Raw genomic sequence first — 17,176 nt, forward strand, 5'->3', positions numbered from 1 at the left:
ACAAATCCCGGACATTAGGTCCAAGATTCTTAAGGAGTGTCACGACGCCCCTTCTGCTGGACATCCTGGGGTACACAGGACACTATCGTTAGTGAAACACACTTTTTATTGGCCAAAGATGAAAGGGTATGTAGAAGATTATGTTCTCAAGTGTCAAGTTTGTCAAGCAAATAAACCTGAACGCTTTAGACAGACTGGGTTGTTGCATCCTTTGCAAATCCCAAGTAATAAATGGGAAAGTATTTCCATGGATTTTATTACCGAATTGCCAAGAACACATCAAGGCCACGATTCTATTTGGGTTGTGGTAGATCGCTTGACAAAAATGGCTAGATTTTTACCAACCCGGAAGACTATTACAGGTACGCAATTAGCAAGAAAGTTTATCGAGCAATTGTTTAGACTGTACAGGTTACCGCAGGACATAATCAATGATAGAGACTCTAAAATTACGAGTGATTTTTGAAAACTTGTTTTTGAGAAGTTGGAAACAACTTTGAATTTGAGTTTCTCAAATCATCCTCAATCTTATGGCCAGACTGAAAGAGTGAATCAGATTTTGGAGGATATGCTTCGGACATATGTATCCAAAAGACAGAGTTCATGGGAGGATTATCTTCCTATGTTAGAATTTGCATATAACAGTACTAAGCATACGAGTACAGGTTTTAGTCCTTTCATGCTTATGTATGGTTTTCAACCTAGATCACCTGTTACAGTAGGATTCTTAGAACTTCAACATGATGCAGCACGTAATTTTTTACAAGATATGCAAGAAATGTTACAAGTTGCAAAGGAATCTATTAGAAGTGCTCAAGACCGAGACAGATTTTATCCTAATAGATATCGTTTACCCAGAGAGTTCTCTAAAGGAACGATGGTGTATTTGCGAGTTCCGAAAGATTCCGAGACTTTACAGACAGGTCGATCTCCGAAATTATTCCCTGGATACTGTGGACCATTTCGTATTACACGACAGATTGGTTCAGTTGCATATGAATTGGATTTGCCTTCTCATGTTAAAGTTCACCCTGTATTTCATGTCAGTAGACTTTTTTCTTTTCTTTTTCTTTTTTTTGGAAAAACGATCCTTCTATTAGTTAATGAGAAAACGCCATAAGGCTACAAAGCTCACCTCACAAGGAGGGATAAAAAAACACACAGTGAACACCTGAGCTCCACCCCCGTGGCTGGCCGCTCTCTGGGGGGGGCTACCTAGTAGTACATGTGGGAGGTGAGAAAAGCCAAACTGGAGGCCTATAGTGCCAAGTGACATCCTCGCCCCTCGCGATGAGGAAAGGGCCAGGCTGCCAAGTGCGGAGGAAAGCCTTGCAGCGACCTCTCATGCGATCCGAGTCGCCCTGAAGTTTCCCCCAGTGTCCTCTCAAGGTGTGAATGATGTCCACCCAGAGGGCCTGTATGACCTCCGCCGGTGGAGTCACCTGGCGGTCAATGGCCTCCCTGCATCGGGCTCTCCATATGTGCCAAGCCGTCATGCTGCTGATCATCTCCCATCTGTGCCCGTCCCCCTCCTGAGAGACTGCCGAAGAGAAGTCTGGCGTCGGAACCACCGCCATCGCCCTGTCAGAGACCTGGATGGTCGCACTGCCAGGGATGTCCTCATATCCAAGGGCCGGGCCGCTGTCCGTGGCCCAAGCCACCGCACCCCACGTCACCAGCATCTCACCTGGCGAGCCTGCAAAAACCATCCTGAGAGCGCGCTGCCAGACCTGCTGTGCCTGTGGGCAATCCCATAAGCAGTGCCGCTGCGACTCCTGTGCATGGCCGCACCGAGGGCAGGACGCTGGGTGTCTGCCAAAAGCTAGCCAGGCCCCCACAGCCAGTCCTCTATGCGCTGTGAGCCAGAGAAAAAGCGTCACCTTCCGGGGCCGGAAGCTGGCCCAACGGCGCTGCCAGAAGTCCCTAAGAAAGGCAGGGGAGAGCCCCTGTCGCCGCCAATGCTCGGCCGCCGCCGGGGTGCTCGCTATCCCGTGCCTCTGAATCCGCCGCCCCAGCCTCGCTGTGTACTGAAAAAAGGGGATGCCTGGGCTGGTAGGGGCCGAGAGGGGATCTCGCCAAAACCACTCACCTGGATCCCACTGAAGGCGAATAAGAGGCCTGCTGTCCCAAGCCCATAATCTCCAAGAACAGTCCTCCCCTATCGAGGCCGGTGAGGGGTCTACATGCCACTGTCTCTGATGAAAGCCGACCACCCGCACCCTCTGAAAAATACAACCCTGGAGCTCATCCAAATCTAGTCGTGTCCTCTGAAGCTGGCCACCCTCTCCCACCTCGAAAGTGAGTGGGGCGACTCTCTCCGCTGTGCCGCAGACCGCTAGAAGGATCTCATGCCGAGTAAAGACGCCCATCCACTGCGGAGGTGGAGGGTCCTGTACTGGGGTCCACCACTCCCGGGGGATGGCCGCCTCAATGTCCTATCTCATCAACTCTCTGCCCCTCATCCCACTGAGTCTCCTCTCTTGAGCCTCTAGAGGCAGCTGCTGAAAACAAATCCAGTCGTCTAGGGACTGGGCTGGGCCGGAGCTCAACGGGCCCCACGACACGTGAGACCGCGATCCAACCATATGGCCACCGGGAAGACGGATCAAGGGGTTCCAGATCAATGGCTACCTCACGCGCTCCTCATCGGTGCCCGGGGGAGTCTGGAAGAGTGACGGCCTCAGATGCGCCCAGGCCCTCAAAAGGCTAGCTGCAAAACGCTCCTCGAAGCCAAGGCCCACTCCTCTGGATCGCTGCTCTGTAAAGATCCACCTGATGCTGGGGGTCCAGGGGGCGCTAAGAGAAGGAGTGCGGCTGAGCATCCTGGAAACAAGAAACTCCTTCCACGGCTCAGCGCCTGGTAGGAGGCCACGAACCACCAACTTGCCAAGCAAAGCTCGGCTTTGGCAAATAGGATCAACAATGCCCAGGCCGCCTCTCTCCCTCGGCTGAGTGATCACAGCCCATGCCACCTTGGCCCTGGCGGGCCGCCCGTCGCCACCGGACCAAAGAAAGTTCCTGATGAGCCTCTGCACCTGGCCAATGCACGCCCGAGAGAAGGCCCAGCAAGAAGTGATGTACCACATGGTAGCAAGCAGAACCTGGTTGGCCACAACTACTCGGCCAGCCAGAGATAAACGAGCGGTACTCCAATACAGAAGCTTCTTCCGAATGCTCAGAAGAAGGGGGGCTATCTGCTGCTCCGGAGATATGTCAATGCCCACATAGCATCCCAAATAGCGCACTGTAGTGCCGGGGGGCAGCCACTGGAAACCATCAACTGGCCTCCAAGTCGGGGGGGGGCATAGAACTGACCCACAACCCACACGACTTGTGCCAGTTGATCAAAGCGCCCGAAGCTCTGCAAAACCTGTCCATGGCTGAGGCGAAGCGGCGGAGGTTCTCCTCTCCTCCCTGAAGATAGACAGCAGTGTCATCCGCAAACTCCGAGTCTAGGAGCTCCTCGGAGGTGCGGATGGGGAGCTGGAGGCTCCGCAAACCTGTATTCTGTGCCGTCAAAAAGGTGCTCATGGCCTCCGCCACAAAAAGAAAAAGAAAGGGCGCCAAGGGGCACCCCTACCGCACCGAGCGCGAGAGCTGGAACCTCTCTCCGCGCACGCCCTGTATCAGCACACCTGGCTATGAGCCGATGTGTAGAGTGCAGAGACCCCACGGATCCACTGAGGGGGGAAGCCCATCCTCTCCATAGTGCCTTCCAAGAAGGCCCAGTCCACCCGATCATATGCCTTCTCGAACTCGAGAAGGAGCACTGCCAGATCCTCCTGCCGAAATCTAGCCAAAGCCGTAGCCTCCCAGAAAGAGAAGATGTTATCCAGGATGCTCCTATCCTGGATGAAGCCTGTCTGCGTGGAGTGGATGATGTCCGGAAGGTGAGGCTGAAGCCGCCTGCTGATCGCCTTAGCTAGGACCTTGTAGGCCGTGCCTAGCAAGGTGATCGGTCTCCACTGTCTAATCTCTAGTCTGTCTCCTCCCTCTTTGGGGATCAAGTGAATCAACCCCTCTGCCATGCTGTCCAGCATGACTCCCGACTCCATAATCTCCTGGAATGCCAATCTGAAACCCCTATGTAAGAGACCCCAGTACCTCTGGAAGAAAGCCACTGAGAGACCGTCCTCTCCTGGGCATTTGCCCCGAGGAAGTGCCTGAAGAGCCTCCTCCAGTTCCGTATCCGAGAAGGGGGAGAGAAGGGAGTGCTGCAAATGGGCCGGCACAACCGGTCTCGTGAAGCTCCAGACTGCCTCCCGAGCCTCTCTCACCCTGTCATCTGCTGGCTCAGCAGAGAGCAGATCCCTGTAAAAATCTGTGGCTATCGCCCGAACCCTGGGGGGATCCACCACAACCTGGCCATCAGCCTGCCGAAGACGCCTGAGACCCTCTCGTCTGAAGCGAGGCCCTGTCGCCTCAAAGAAATCTCGAGTCACTCTGTCTCCAGCCTGTGTCCAAAAAGAAGCCTGAGCATGGAATCGGAACTCCACCCTCCTCTCCTCGATGGATCTGATCTCTGTGCGAGCTGACTCCATCTACTCTGAGATCCAAGGGCTCGTAGGATCCCTCTCCTGGAGTCTCTGAAGGGACGCTAGACTCCTCCGCAGGCTCCTCTCCTGCTCTCTGAAGGCCTCCAGACGGTCCAAGGCAGCCTGTCTGAGCATCCGACTGATCTCCTGCAAGCCCCTGGCAAGATCACTGGCTGCCGATCCTCTCCTGAACTGCAGCTCCTGCCAGACCTGCTCAACTCTGGTCGCAATCTCGGGCTCCTCTATGAGACAATCTGGAATCCGGACGCTCTGGCCTCGCTCTCCTCTCGTAGGGTCCTCGATTTGGAGAAGCACTGGAAAGTGGTCTGAAAACGAGGAGCCTGCAAGTATGCCCACAGTGCCACCTCTATCACAAGCCCACTCATCAATGTAAAACCTGTCGATGCGGGAACGGTTAACTCCTGTGGCCCGTCTATCCGAGCGCGAGAAAGATAAACTCCCCTGCAACTTGCCAAACTCCGGGAGAGTCCACGGATCCTGGCCTCTCACCTGCAGCACTAGTTCCTCCCAGGTAGCGAGCTCCGGCCCATGAATGGTCTCCTGGTTGCCCCCCATCCTGTCCTCTGCATCCTCCAGCATGTTGCAATCCCCCCCTAGGCACCAGTGGTCTGCCAAGGGGAGGGACTGCCTAATGGTGCTCCAAAACTCGGCTCTCCCGATCGCCCCATTAGGGGCGTAGAAGTTGAGGAAGCCAATGCGGTCTTCCCCAACCCGAAGGATGATCCACTGCGCTCAACCCTGGACCAGAGTGCCAGAATCCACAACCTCGGATAGAAGCTGCTCGCTGATTGAGATGCATACTCCACCCTGGTTCCCCTGGGAGCCATATGCCGGTGACCAAAAAGTGTGACTCCTGCCTGGCAAGATCTTCCCGCAGGTGCGGGTACGCCCGGCAGAAAGGTGGTGCTCCTAGATGAAAAGGATATCTATGGGTCCTCCAACGAGAGCCCTCTGGATCTCCTGGCGAAGTCTGCCCCGACCAATGTAGCAGCGATGTCCACCGAGACCCTGGATGTTCCATGAGAGGATCCTCATGGATGAGCTATGGCAAGTGAAGCAGCCGCCACCCACTGGCTCACCCCTCTCAGCCGGCCCGGATGATCTGCCCTCCACTCTGTGAGTCTTGGGCGCCGGCTTGGAGGGAGAATAGTCACTGTCTGTCCGGGTGCGGAGTCTCTCCAAAAAGAGGGTGACCTGTCTCTGTGTCCAGCCCCACTCCGCCTTCGCCCTGTCCAGGGCATAGGCGTGAGACCAATCCTCTGCATATATGTATCTAAAGGTAGGCTGCACCCTCGGGGCGGCATGGAGGAGAATCAGTAGCACCGCCTCAACTGAGGTGTGGACCGGATCCGCCCGCCAATCTCCTATACCAAACAAGCTCATGCGGGCTGAGTGTAATCGGGTCTGCAATAGGTCCGTGAGCCCCAAGTCACTGAAGTGGTGAGAAAACTCCAGTATCTGATCACGCAAAACTTCCTCTACAGAGTTGCAATCCCATGCTGTGTCTGGGGCAACACTGAGAGGAAAGGAGAAGGCCACCATGCTACTCACCACTGAAGGAGAACGAGAGGGATGGCACACCATGCAAACTCGCAAGGGCGCGACCAGTGTCTCGAACGGGCCAGCATCCAGCTGGAGGCACCTAAAAAAACCGTAATCCACTGGGAGCCCCATCACTCGCGGGGGCCCCCAGGGGAGGCTGGAGAGAACTCTGTGGCGGGCGAAGCTGGGATCGCCATCTCCACCGGCCCGGAGTGGCGGTGGAACAGCCGCTGGACTGAACTCTGGCCTACCCAGCTGCGCTGCCCCGGGGCAGTGGGTGGTCTGGCGAAGTATCCTGGAGAGGCCGAGGGAGGGATGGGGGCTCGCGGAGAGGAGGGGGGAGAGCGAGGAGAGGATGGAGAGGCATCTGCCAGAGGATAGGTGTCAGGGGGGGCCGCCGGGGGAGGCGGGAGGGGGGGGGCTGGGGGGGGAGAGGGGGGGGTGGAAGGAGTGCTCTCCGGGTGAGGGGAAGAGGAGCCGGGGGTCGCAGAGTGCGGCCCGGGATCCTCAGGAATCTGCTCCATGGAGGGGGCGGGGCCCCCCGCGGGGGGAGGCAGGAGCGGGATCTCCACGTGGGAGGCTCCACCGGCGGCCTCAACGGGCACTGAGTCTGAATCCTCGTCCATCGGGGTGGGACCTGCTGGCCGCCTATCCCTGACTGGAGCATAAGTGCGGGTAGGTGCGTGGACGCCAGCCGGAGTCGCCTGGACGCCAGCCTGTCCGCCAGCCTGTGCTGCCTGCTGGCGTCTGCGACGGTCCCTGCGGGCCGGGCGTTTCCGCCGGCGAACCTCCTGCCATCCGCCAGCCTCCTAGGTCTGCGCGGCATCCTCCGCCGGGGCCTGCTCGTCAGATGATGGCGCCTGCTGAGGCGAGCCAGGGATGTCCGGTCTCTGAGGTGGATGGCCACCCCTCGGTCTCCTGCAGGGGGTCCAGAGGCGGCATAGCATGAAGGATGAACCCCCTTGCGGGGACAGGCGCGTGCGAGATGGCCCATCTCCCGATAGGTGTAGCACTGGCCGGGGAGGCCCGAATACTCCACGCGCTGTATCAGATGTCCTCCAGAAAGACAAGGGAGGAGGATCGTCTTCGGGAGGGACTCCGGTGACGGAACCACAACACGAATGGCCGGGAGTCCTGCTGCCCGAGCTATCACTGAAGCCGCTGTCTGAGGCGTCTCCACCACCTGCCCAAACGCCTTGCCAATGGATGACAAGAGGGGCAAGTACTCCCTACGGAGTCCAGGAAAGCAGATAGTGACGGGAAAACCTGTCGCGCCTGCTAGCGGGTCAGAAGCGGGGTCGAAACCGTGAGTCCATCGCGCCAGGAACGCCCGGGATGAGCGGAGGGCAATGGGGCTCCGAGCCAGCACCATCTGAGCTGCCTGGGGGGACTCGAAATCCACCTGGTAGTAGCCACGTCCCAAAAAATCTACGCTGACGATCTTGGCAGGCACGCCAACAAGGCTGCCTTGCAGAAGGTCGCGAAGCTCTCTTCGCATCGGACGGCTACCCACTATCTTGCAGACCAAGGAGGAGGCCTCAAGAGCGGATACTGTGGAAACAAACAACTGATGATCTTCAGCTGTGAACTCCAGACGGAGACCGGAATCGGCAGGGGTAGTCGGAGCGGCTTCCATGGAGTCCTCCAGAGAGAAAAGGCAAGAAACCGGGGTCACCAACGGGAGGGACACAGCCCTGCGAGGAAAAGGAGAGGCGGAAGGTTGCAGGATAGCGGGGGGGGGGGGGGGGGGGGAAGCTGAGGCGGGGGAGCTAGCGGTGGGGGGAGGGGCGAGACGGAAGGGGAGGAGAGGGAGAAGGCGGGGGGGAAGAGCCGCGCAGCGGAGGAGAAGGCGGAGGGGGTAGAGATGGCGGGGGAGAGAAGCGAGGCGGAGGAGAAGGAGGCGGGGGGGGGTAGAGAGGCGGGGGAAGAGATGGCGGGGGAAGGAAGCGAGGAAGAAGGCGGGGGGGGGGGGGGGGGGGGGGGGATGGCGGGGGAGGAAACGTGGAAGGAGGCGGAGGAGGAGAAGGCGGGGGGGGGAAGAAGGCGGGGGAGGATGCGAGGAAGGAGGCGGGGGAGGATGCGAGGAAGGAGGCGGGGGAGCGATGGCGGGGGAGGATGCGAGACAGAAGGCGGGGGAGAGAAGGCGAGGAAGGAGGCGGGGGAGAGGACGGAGGAGAAGGCGGGGGACAGGCGGGGAGGAGAGGGGGGCGCGACGGCGAGAAGCAGCGGGAGGGGGAGAGGCGGAGCTCGCAGGCGCAGATCACAGTCGAAAAAGAGTGAATTTCATGTCAGTAGACTTAAGGAAGTATTGGGTGGAACAGACCAGTTAGTTACTCCTCAAGAAATCATAGATGTCGAGGACATGACATTTGTTCCACACGAACCTGAAAAGATTCTTGGATTTCGTGAAAGAAGATTGCGTAATACGCTTATCATGGAATACAAGATCAAGTGGAAGGATCGTGTTGAGGAGGACGCTACATGGGAGACATTGACTACTCTTCAAAGAGATTACCCTGGCTTTTTAGTGAGCTCAAGAGTGAGCTCTTAGAGAAAAGGGAGTATGTCATGTGCACAAAGTGTATCTACCGTGTAACGCACGCAAGACTAGCTTCGAGGTTTGGGGAAGCTTGGAGCTAGGCAAGCTGATTGGCGAGCTGAGTTAGGGATAGACTAACGGGCGGGCACCCAAGTATGGACGGGCGGGCGCCCAAGTGTGGACGCCCGATGACTGGCCAAGAGCCTATAAAAGGGTGGCCAAGGTTAGTCATTAGTCATATAGAGTCTCGCATGTTTTGTGAGAGCTCTATGGTCATGAGCCTGGATCTAGTGCAGACGTGCACCTGCTTCATGCAGCTGAGGCCGGCAGCAATCTCGAGGCCCGCGAGGGTAGCTTCGTGGCGGTATTGGACGTCACAAGGTAGAGATTGGTCGGTACGTCCATCTAGTTAGCTCAACTCGTGGCTCGGTGGGGACAGCCAAGTCTGTGGGCTTGCCCACGGCTGTCATGGTTGGGAGGTGAGTCAGGCCTGCACCCCTTTCTTGTTTGTTTGTTTGATTGCAAGTTTCGAGTCTCGTACTAGGAGCGTTCTACGAGGAGATCCTTTGGGGATTTGACACTTGCTGAGAATGATCATGCATGATGCTCCACCTTTGAAACTGATCTGAGAGCCAATGGTATGCTCCTTTGAGCACACAACTCCCAGGGAATACTTTCCTTTGGCTTTGCTTGCTGCCGACCACCTCAAAAATGCTACCCTCACTGCATTCTTCCATGGAATTGTGCACTTTTCTTGGGACAGCTGAGTGCTTAGATGGGTAAGCCTGAATGCTCTAATACCCATGTTGCATGCACGAAAGCCTTGGCTTACTTGATCCAGCCCTAAGCCTACTGATTAGGAACAATAATGCAATAGCAATGATTAGACAGCAGAGAAGAGAGAGAGATGAACTGCATTTTCAGTATATTGATATGGTACAAAAAGATATATATGTCTGTACAGCTTCTAGTACAAAAAGATGTATATGTCTGGCCTTCCAAAGTGGACTGAAAACTGATCTAAAGGACTGACCATGAACTGACTTTGACCTGCCCCATGGTGGGGATTAGATGATCTATGAATGAACTGTGGCTTGCCATTTATAGGCTCTTGAAGATCCCCTACAACAAACTGAGTGCTGTCAGCCAGCAAAAATAAGCACAAATCTTCATTTAATATCATTAAATACTGCTGTCTTTGTCTGTTTGATGCTCATGACCTGGCCTACTGGCGGGCTGCCTTTCTTTACCTGGCAGAGCCTGTTATGTACTGTGAACTGCTGCCTAATCAGGGATTAGCTAGGAGACTAGTCATATCCACATGTGTGCACGTGGCAGCTTTTGCAAGGCATACCTAACAATAAGTTGTGCCCTGCCAAGAATTGATGGTCCATTCCGCTGCTCACTCAGGAGTCAGAAAACAATTGTCCCCTGGCCCCCTAGTTTCCTAAGGCCCAATAAAGTTTGGCTGCGAGAGGAAGCATCTTTTCACATATCACGATGAGGCTGGCTGAGTAAGTGCTCCTAAATCATCAAAACGTCAGTCAACCTCGCCACCTACCAGAACTCATCAAGTCTCGATGCTGGCAACGCCCCTCCTTAATCCACACACATGCAGTTTCACAAGGACCTTTTTTCTTTGCAAATTCAGCAACTAGGGCACCTATGGAGGCACATGTCGCATGCCATGGGCTAGATCATATCCTTTAAGAAGAAAGACAAGGATTTGTACAGACCTACATCATGGATCGCCTGCAACAAACACTAGCTTTGTGAAATATGAGAGACAGATACACAAGAACATTACCACTTTAGATGTGTCATCTACTATTGAGTAAGTTTCTTCACTACCCAAACCAAGCTTGTGAAAGAGTGCACAGAGCGGAAGCAAGATAAGCACTAGAGTGTGCTGATCTGAGATGTGCAAGAGAGAGAGAGAGAGAGAGAGAGATACCAAGCAACAAAGCTGAACATACTGCAATGAAAGCAATCCCGAGCAAGAGACATAAAAGGTCTCATAAGTGAGGGATACAAAAGGTCACCAAACTACTGAAAAGTGAAGAGGCTAGCCCACCTATGTATAGGTCATGAAGGTTGGTTGATGGAGCAAGAGAACTGGCCGACTGGACAAACAGGAGCTGGCCGACTCAAGATGAGTCACCCGTCTTGGGAAAAATACTAAGAACATAGGAAAAAATAGGGAAAAAATAGGGGTGGCCAGCCCACAACCAAGGGCCATAAAAGGGATCAAATGTGGACACAATACATGGGCAGAATATGGGGATGAATATGCTAACACCCCCTCTAAACACCAGATGCTGAACAAACTCCGAGAAGCCGAAGATGAGGAGCCAAGGAAGCCTGAGACACCGGCTTGGTGAACAAATCTGTTGCATTCTCTACTGAAGGACAATACTCCAAACACAAATCTCCAACAAGAACCCGTTCACAAACGTAGTGATACTGAATCTCAAAGTGTTTCGTGCGAGCATGAAACACAGGGCTCTTGGCGATGGCAATGCAACTCTGATTGTCACACCAAAGCAGAGTAGATCCGGTAGGAGGAAACCCAAGTTCTCCCAATAATCTCCGCAACCAAATCACCTCACATGCAACATAACAAACTGCACAATACTCCACCTCTGTAGAGGAAAGCGCCACGGTAGGCTGCTTTTTGCTGCTCCATGAAATGGCTCCTGACCCAAGTGAGAAAACACTACCAGTGGTCAAACGCCAAGTATCAGAATCTCCAACCCAATCTAAATCAGACCATCCAACGCTTGGCCATAGAAGATGCCAAAGTCCAAAGTACCACGCAAGTATCGAAGAACCCCGAGAGCACACTGCCAGTGCTGCTGACGGGGTTTGGATATGAAAGAACTCAATAAGGTGAGTGCGAAATAAATGTCCAATCGGGAGTAGGTCAACCAAACCAAACAACCAACGAGGACTCGATCCTGATCAATCCCTGGAGAAGCATCAAGAAGAGAAAGCTTCTCGAATCTCACTAGTATCCATAGAGGAAGATACTAGTCTACATCTAGTCATCTAAAACTTGTCAAGAATCTCCCGTGTGTACTTTTGCTGACAGAAGAAAATACCCTTAGGGGTCTGCCAAATCTCAAAGCCATTAAAATAATGCAATAGGCCAAGATTCGTCATCTCAAACTGTCTCCAAAGCATCCATGATGGAACGGATTCTCACAAAATAAGAACCTATAAAGATGAGGTCATCGACATAGACCACAATGATAACAACTAACCCCCTCTCAAGGAGGATATAAAGGTTCGAATCTGCATGAGAACGGTGCAAGCCAAGCTTCTGAACGAACTCATCAATCCGCTAGTACCCCTACTTCATACCATACAAAGCTTTCTTCAGCCCTTGTCTACCTAGAACCTCAAATCCCGACGGCTAATCAACATACACTTCCTGTGTAAGCTCTTCATGCAGGAAAGCCGACTTGACGTCCATCTGGAATACGGGCCATCTATGATGTCCTACAAGAGCAAGAATGGTTCGAATGGTAGTCATCTAGGCCGTCAGAGCGAAGGTCTCATCGAAGTCGACTCCAGGACGCTGAGCATAGCCCTTGGCAACCAACCTCGCCTTCTGCTTGTCCAAGATGCCATTAGCTCAGTACTTCGTTTTGAAGATCCACCGCACACCAATCACCTTACGCTGCTGTGGCCTAGGCACCAAAATCCAAGTGCCATTTCGTTCAATACCATCCAGCTCTACCTGCATAGCACAACGCCAAGGCTCAAGTGAAAGAGCCTTGTCCACAGAAGTGGAATCAGAAGGACCATGAATAATAGAGGACATAAGAGCATAGTTAACAAATATGTTGCCCTCATGAATTTGTTTCCCTGAAACTCTGGAAGATCACTTGAGAGAACCAGGTGGAGGAGCAGCAGGAAGCTCTCGTAACCGAGAATCACAAACTATCCGAAAATACCATCCAAGCACCGATCTACTCGAACTCATTGGAGGAGGAGCAGAGTCATCATCATCATCTGACTAAGAATCCACAGTTGGAGGTGTAACAGAAGCAGGGGGAGGAGGAGGAGGAGGAGGAGGAGTCTCGTCAAACACCACATCACGGCTCACAACAACTTTGCCGACCTGCTGATCATACAAAGGATATGCTTGGACACATAACTATATCCGAGAAAAGTCATGTGCTGAGACTTCGAGTCCAACTTGGAGCGATGCTCCTTAGGCACATATACATACGCGGAACAACCAAATACCCGCAAATGAACAACAAAGGGCTTCTCACCATGGAAAGCCTCATATGGAGTTTTATCTGGAAGAGCAGCAATAGGAGACCTGTTCTAAATATAGACAGCAGTAGAAGCCACCTCAACCCAGAAACGTCGAGGTAAAGAAGAATGCTCAAGCATAGCACGGGCCATCTCCATGATGGTCCTATTCTTCCTCTCTGCAACTTCATTCTGTGATGGAGTATACACTGTAGTAAGCTGTCTTCGAATGCCATGATTCTTGCAATATTGCTGAAACTCCTGGGATGTAAACTCACCCCCTCTTTCCGTCTTGAGAACCTTGACCGAAAAACCCGTCTCTTTTTTCACCTCAACCCTCCAATCACAAAAGTGCTAAAAAGCCTCATCCTTGGACTTCAAAAAGAAAACCCAAGCAAATCTGGAGAAGTCATCCACCATCACGAGCATGTACAACCCCTTACTCAAAGACGTGGTACTCATCGGACCACATAAGTCTGCATGAACAAGAGCAAGTGACATCGAAGATCTGTGTATCACCTCCTTCGAAAAGCGGCTCGGTGTTGCTTCCTTTGTAAACAAGAGGAACAATCCCATGATGGAGCCTTGATGGTCGGTAAACCCTCAACCAACCCATCCTTTGAAGGTCGCTGTAGAAGCTAATAACTCAAATGGCCAAACCGAGCATGCCAAAGAGCTGAAGAAGAACCAGTAGAGATCAAAGTGGCCAACTTATACAAGCCACTATCCTAGACTCCCTGAGCCAAGATGCTACTAGTCTCCTTATCACGAATAATAATCTCGTAACGAGAGAAGATCACCTTCGCACCCCGAGCTGTAAGAGAACTCACTGACAAAAGGTTAAATGCCAAATCTAGAATGTACAAAACGTCAGAGAAGTACCTCTTGTCCCCTCGGAGAAGTGGAAGATGGGGATGGTGCCACGTCCATGAACTGACACGGAAGAAGAATCACCCAAAGTGAAATTGCCTATATACTGCAATGAAAGCAATCCCGAGCAAGAGGCATAAAAGGTCTCATAAGTGAGGGATAAAAAAGATGACCAAACTACTGAAAAGTGAAGAGGCTAGCCCACCCATATATAGGTCATGAGGGCTGGCCGACTAGAGCAAGAGAACTGGCCGACTAGACAAACAGAAGCTAGCCGACTGGAGATGAGTCACCTGTCTTGGGAAAAATACCCAAAAAAATGGAGAAAAATAGGAAAAAATAGGAGTGGCCAGCCCACAACACTATCTGCTCTGTGTGTGGGCATTGAAGTCGCCCGTAAGAAATACCTCCCCTAGTGTAGAATAATGCATAATCTCCTCTGACAGACAAGTGTATGGCGAGGCTCCTGTCTCCTCCTCCTGTGGCATGTCCTCTCTAATGACATAGGAGGATCCTGATGGAGGAAAGTAACATAGGGCTATGTATATAACCCTGTCCTGTGAGAGCTATAAGCTGATCCACATGTATCTGGCCTCTAGATCCTGTGCCACCACTCTCAGTCTCCCCTGTAGCTCCCGTCTGAATAGAACTGCTACTCCCCCCGACCCTCTCAAGGTACCCTTGCGTGTGGTCCTCCTGTATGCTGACTCCCACTGGAATCCCTCTACTCGAGGTAGCCCTCTCTCTGGGCTCTGATGTGTCTCTGTCAGAAGTATGATGTCTCTCCTCACCATAACATGCTCCAGTCATCCAGGCTGCACCCATAGTGAACCATTACAGTTCCATACTGCCTTGTGTAGCTCTGTCAGTGGCCTGGTCTGTGTCCCATAGGCCCCAAACCGCTAATCCATGGGCCAGCCATCAATGATGATCCGACCATCTCGATAGAAGGCCTTCTTGCCTTCTCTCCTCGCGTGTGAGACTCGTGGCATGCAAGCTCTCCTATGCTCTAGATGCATCCTCGTGAGATCATCATCCAAGAAAATAGAAGCTCCCTCTAAGCCTCGTAGTATGACCCTCTTCCTCATGAAGATGGTACGTGCCTCCACATCCCGAAACTGTATAATGAGAGCTCTCTTCTTTGTCATGTCTTTCCCGGTCCTCCAAGCTTTGAGGAAGGGGGGAGGGGTCCGTCATGTGAGTATCCAAGTCGTGTGCATAGTGTCCGCCCTTCCCACTCGGGGGTAGAGTCGGCTACCTCGGGAATCCCCGTGACTTTCACATTGAGTCTACGAGCATGTCACATCCGCTCCTCCTCAATGGTGGTGTTGACGATTTGGAGCCCTTCTTTTTGGGCATCCTCTTTCACTTCCTTTTTGATGTTCCTCTTCACCACTTCTACCCAACCCTCCCTTGTTGCCTCCATCTTACCTTCTAGGCTCTTGGTGATTGCTTTGGTGAGTTCCTCTTTGATGGCCTCTTTGTCAACTTCCACAATATCCCCCTCCTCCCGTGGTGGTCGGTCCCGTAGAGAGATCACCTCCGCTTTGAGAATGTCAATTTCCTCCTTCATAGTGTCCCGTTCCTTCTTCCATCCTCTTTCGCCTCTTTCGCCTCTTTCCATGCTTCTTTCTCCTTCTTCCCTCCTTCCTTCTCTTTCTCCCTCTCCTTCTCCCAAGTCTCCTTCTCCCTTTTCCAAGCTTCTTTCTCTTTTTGTAAAGCTTCGATCTCCTTCTCGACTTTGGAAAGTCGGTTGATGATGTTGTTGATGGCGGAGTCCGCCGTCTTCTTGTTTTCTGTGATGGAGATGTTCAACTTATCCTCCATTTTGACTATCTCCTCTCTGCTTGCACCCTTGGCCATGTCGATGTACCTCGGAGAGATAGAACCCTAACACTTATATTGCTGCCTTGGAGGCCTGAGCAAGGGTGGATGAGGAAAGGGTAGCGAACATAACTTGGATTGGGCTAGGGCTTCACATGGCGGCGGCAGCACAGGCGGCGACCAAAACGAAGCAACGGGGAGAGAATGCGAGAGAGAGAGGGGGGGGGGCTGGCAGGAGAGAGGGCGGGGGGGAGGGCTGGCGCAGAGGTGGCTGGCGCAAAGAGGGGGCGCAGAGGGGGCGCAGAGGAGGGCTGGCGCAGAGAGGGGGGGGGGGGGGGCGCAGAGGGGGTTGCTGACGGAAGGGGGGGCAGAGGGGGCTGGCGCGGAGGGGGGCGAGGGGCTGGCGGGAGGGGGCGCACAGAGAGAGAGAGAGAGAGAGAGAGAGAGGGGGGGGGGGCAGGGGGGCTGGCGGGAGAGGGGGGGGGGGGGGGGGGCTCGCGCAGAGGGGGTTGCTGGCAGGGGGCTGGCGGGAGAGGGCGCACAGAGAGAGAGAGAGAGAGAGAGAGAGAGGGCAGGGGGGCTGGCAGGGGGAGATACCCCACACAGGTACGCTGATTTGTCTCATAGGCCGAGTTTGGTCTTTTGGAAGACGTTAATAAAATCTTTCTTTCTTTCTTTCTTTCTCTCCCTCTCCACAAGGGGGTGGACTGCCTGGAGATACTAATATGCAGATTACGTGACACACACCAGTAGAGAAGAGACACATGATAGAGACAGAGCATGGAGTATAAGAATCAGGGAAACGTAGTAGCAGAACAGAATGAAAGTACTTGAGACGTACGCCATCCGAAAAACACCAGAGACAGAACAGACGCCGCATGCAAGGAGGGTCACCATGCGAGGTGATAATAAATCTATGTATTTGAAGAGAATTTGCATACCTCGGTACAGAAGGCTTCGAAGGCGGACTTGCCGAGGTCTTGTTGGAGGGCGTAGTTAATCTCCACCTCCCGCTCGCAGAGAAGGGCGGCGATGGCGTCCAGCTGCTGCAGGCGCCACTGTAACGACCGCGTGCGCCCGCTCTTAAAGGCCTCACGCGCTTGCGTGTTCAGGGAGGCTGCCCACAACCCCTGCTCTCCCATCCTCGCTGCAAATGTTGCTACTACTCTTCTCTTTGGATCAAAGGCCTATGGAAAGCTCTTCGCCCCTATGTACTGTGCACGGGCGACGGGGTTGGCAGCCTCATCGAAGGTCGTAGGTGAGCAGCCGTTTAAAAGCGACGATGAAAGCGAACTGGATTTTGATAGCCCCGAATATATATAACTAGTACTAGTATTGCACTCGCGCATTGCTGGCAGACCAAGGTGTTGCACATAAGATCTCTCTCTCTTTTACACACACATGCACATGCACATGCCCTCTCTCTATTACTTACACTCTCAAATGTTGAAACTCTTTCTCTCAAAAGTTCTTTTCTTATAACTGTAGGACAATCAGTTTATTGTACTTTTTAGTCTCATTTAGTTGTTCTCTTTGATGAGACACCAACTTCATATGTACTCTTAGTTTTGGTCTCATA

The 17,176-nt window shown here is 53.2% G+C and overlaps 1 protein-coding gene and 1 pseudogene across 2 annotated transcripts in view; both read right to left on the reverse strand.

Annotated features, from left to right (window-relative positions):
* Positions 1-17,007, reverse strand: part of LOC147620639 (aldehyde dehydrogenase family 3 member H1-like) — a 51,760-nt gene extending 34,753 nt beyond the window's left edge. The window contains exon 1 of one of the 2 annotated variants that reach the window (XM_086824892.1): positions 16,539-17,007. In XM_086824892.1, the coding sequence (XP_086681018.1) occupies positions 16,539-16,739 (201 nt within the window). In that variant the 5' untranslated portion in view covers positions 16,740-17,007. The remainder of the gene's footprint in view (positions 1-16,538) is intronic. The other variant, XM_086824893.1, reaches the window with a different exon arrangement.
* On the reverse strand, positions 13,432-15,637 carry LOC147620640 (uncharacterized; annotated as a pseudogene).
* Positions 17,008-17,176: the final 169 nt, after the last annotated feature.

Source organism: Cibotium barometz, chromosome 31 (genome assembly GCF_041138505.1).
Source record: "Cibotium barometz isolate CiBa-2024 chromosome 31, ASM4113850v1, whole genome shotgun sequence".
NCBI classification, from domain to species: Eukaryota; Viridiplantae; Streptophyta; class Polypodiopsida; order Cyatheales; family Cibotiaceae; genus Cibotium; species Cibotium barometz.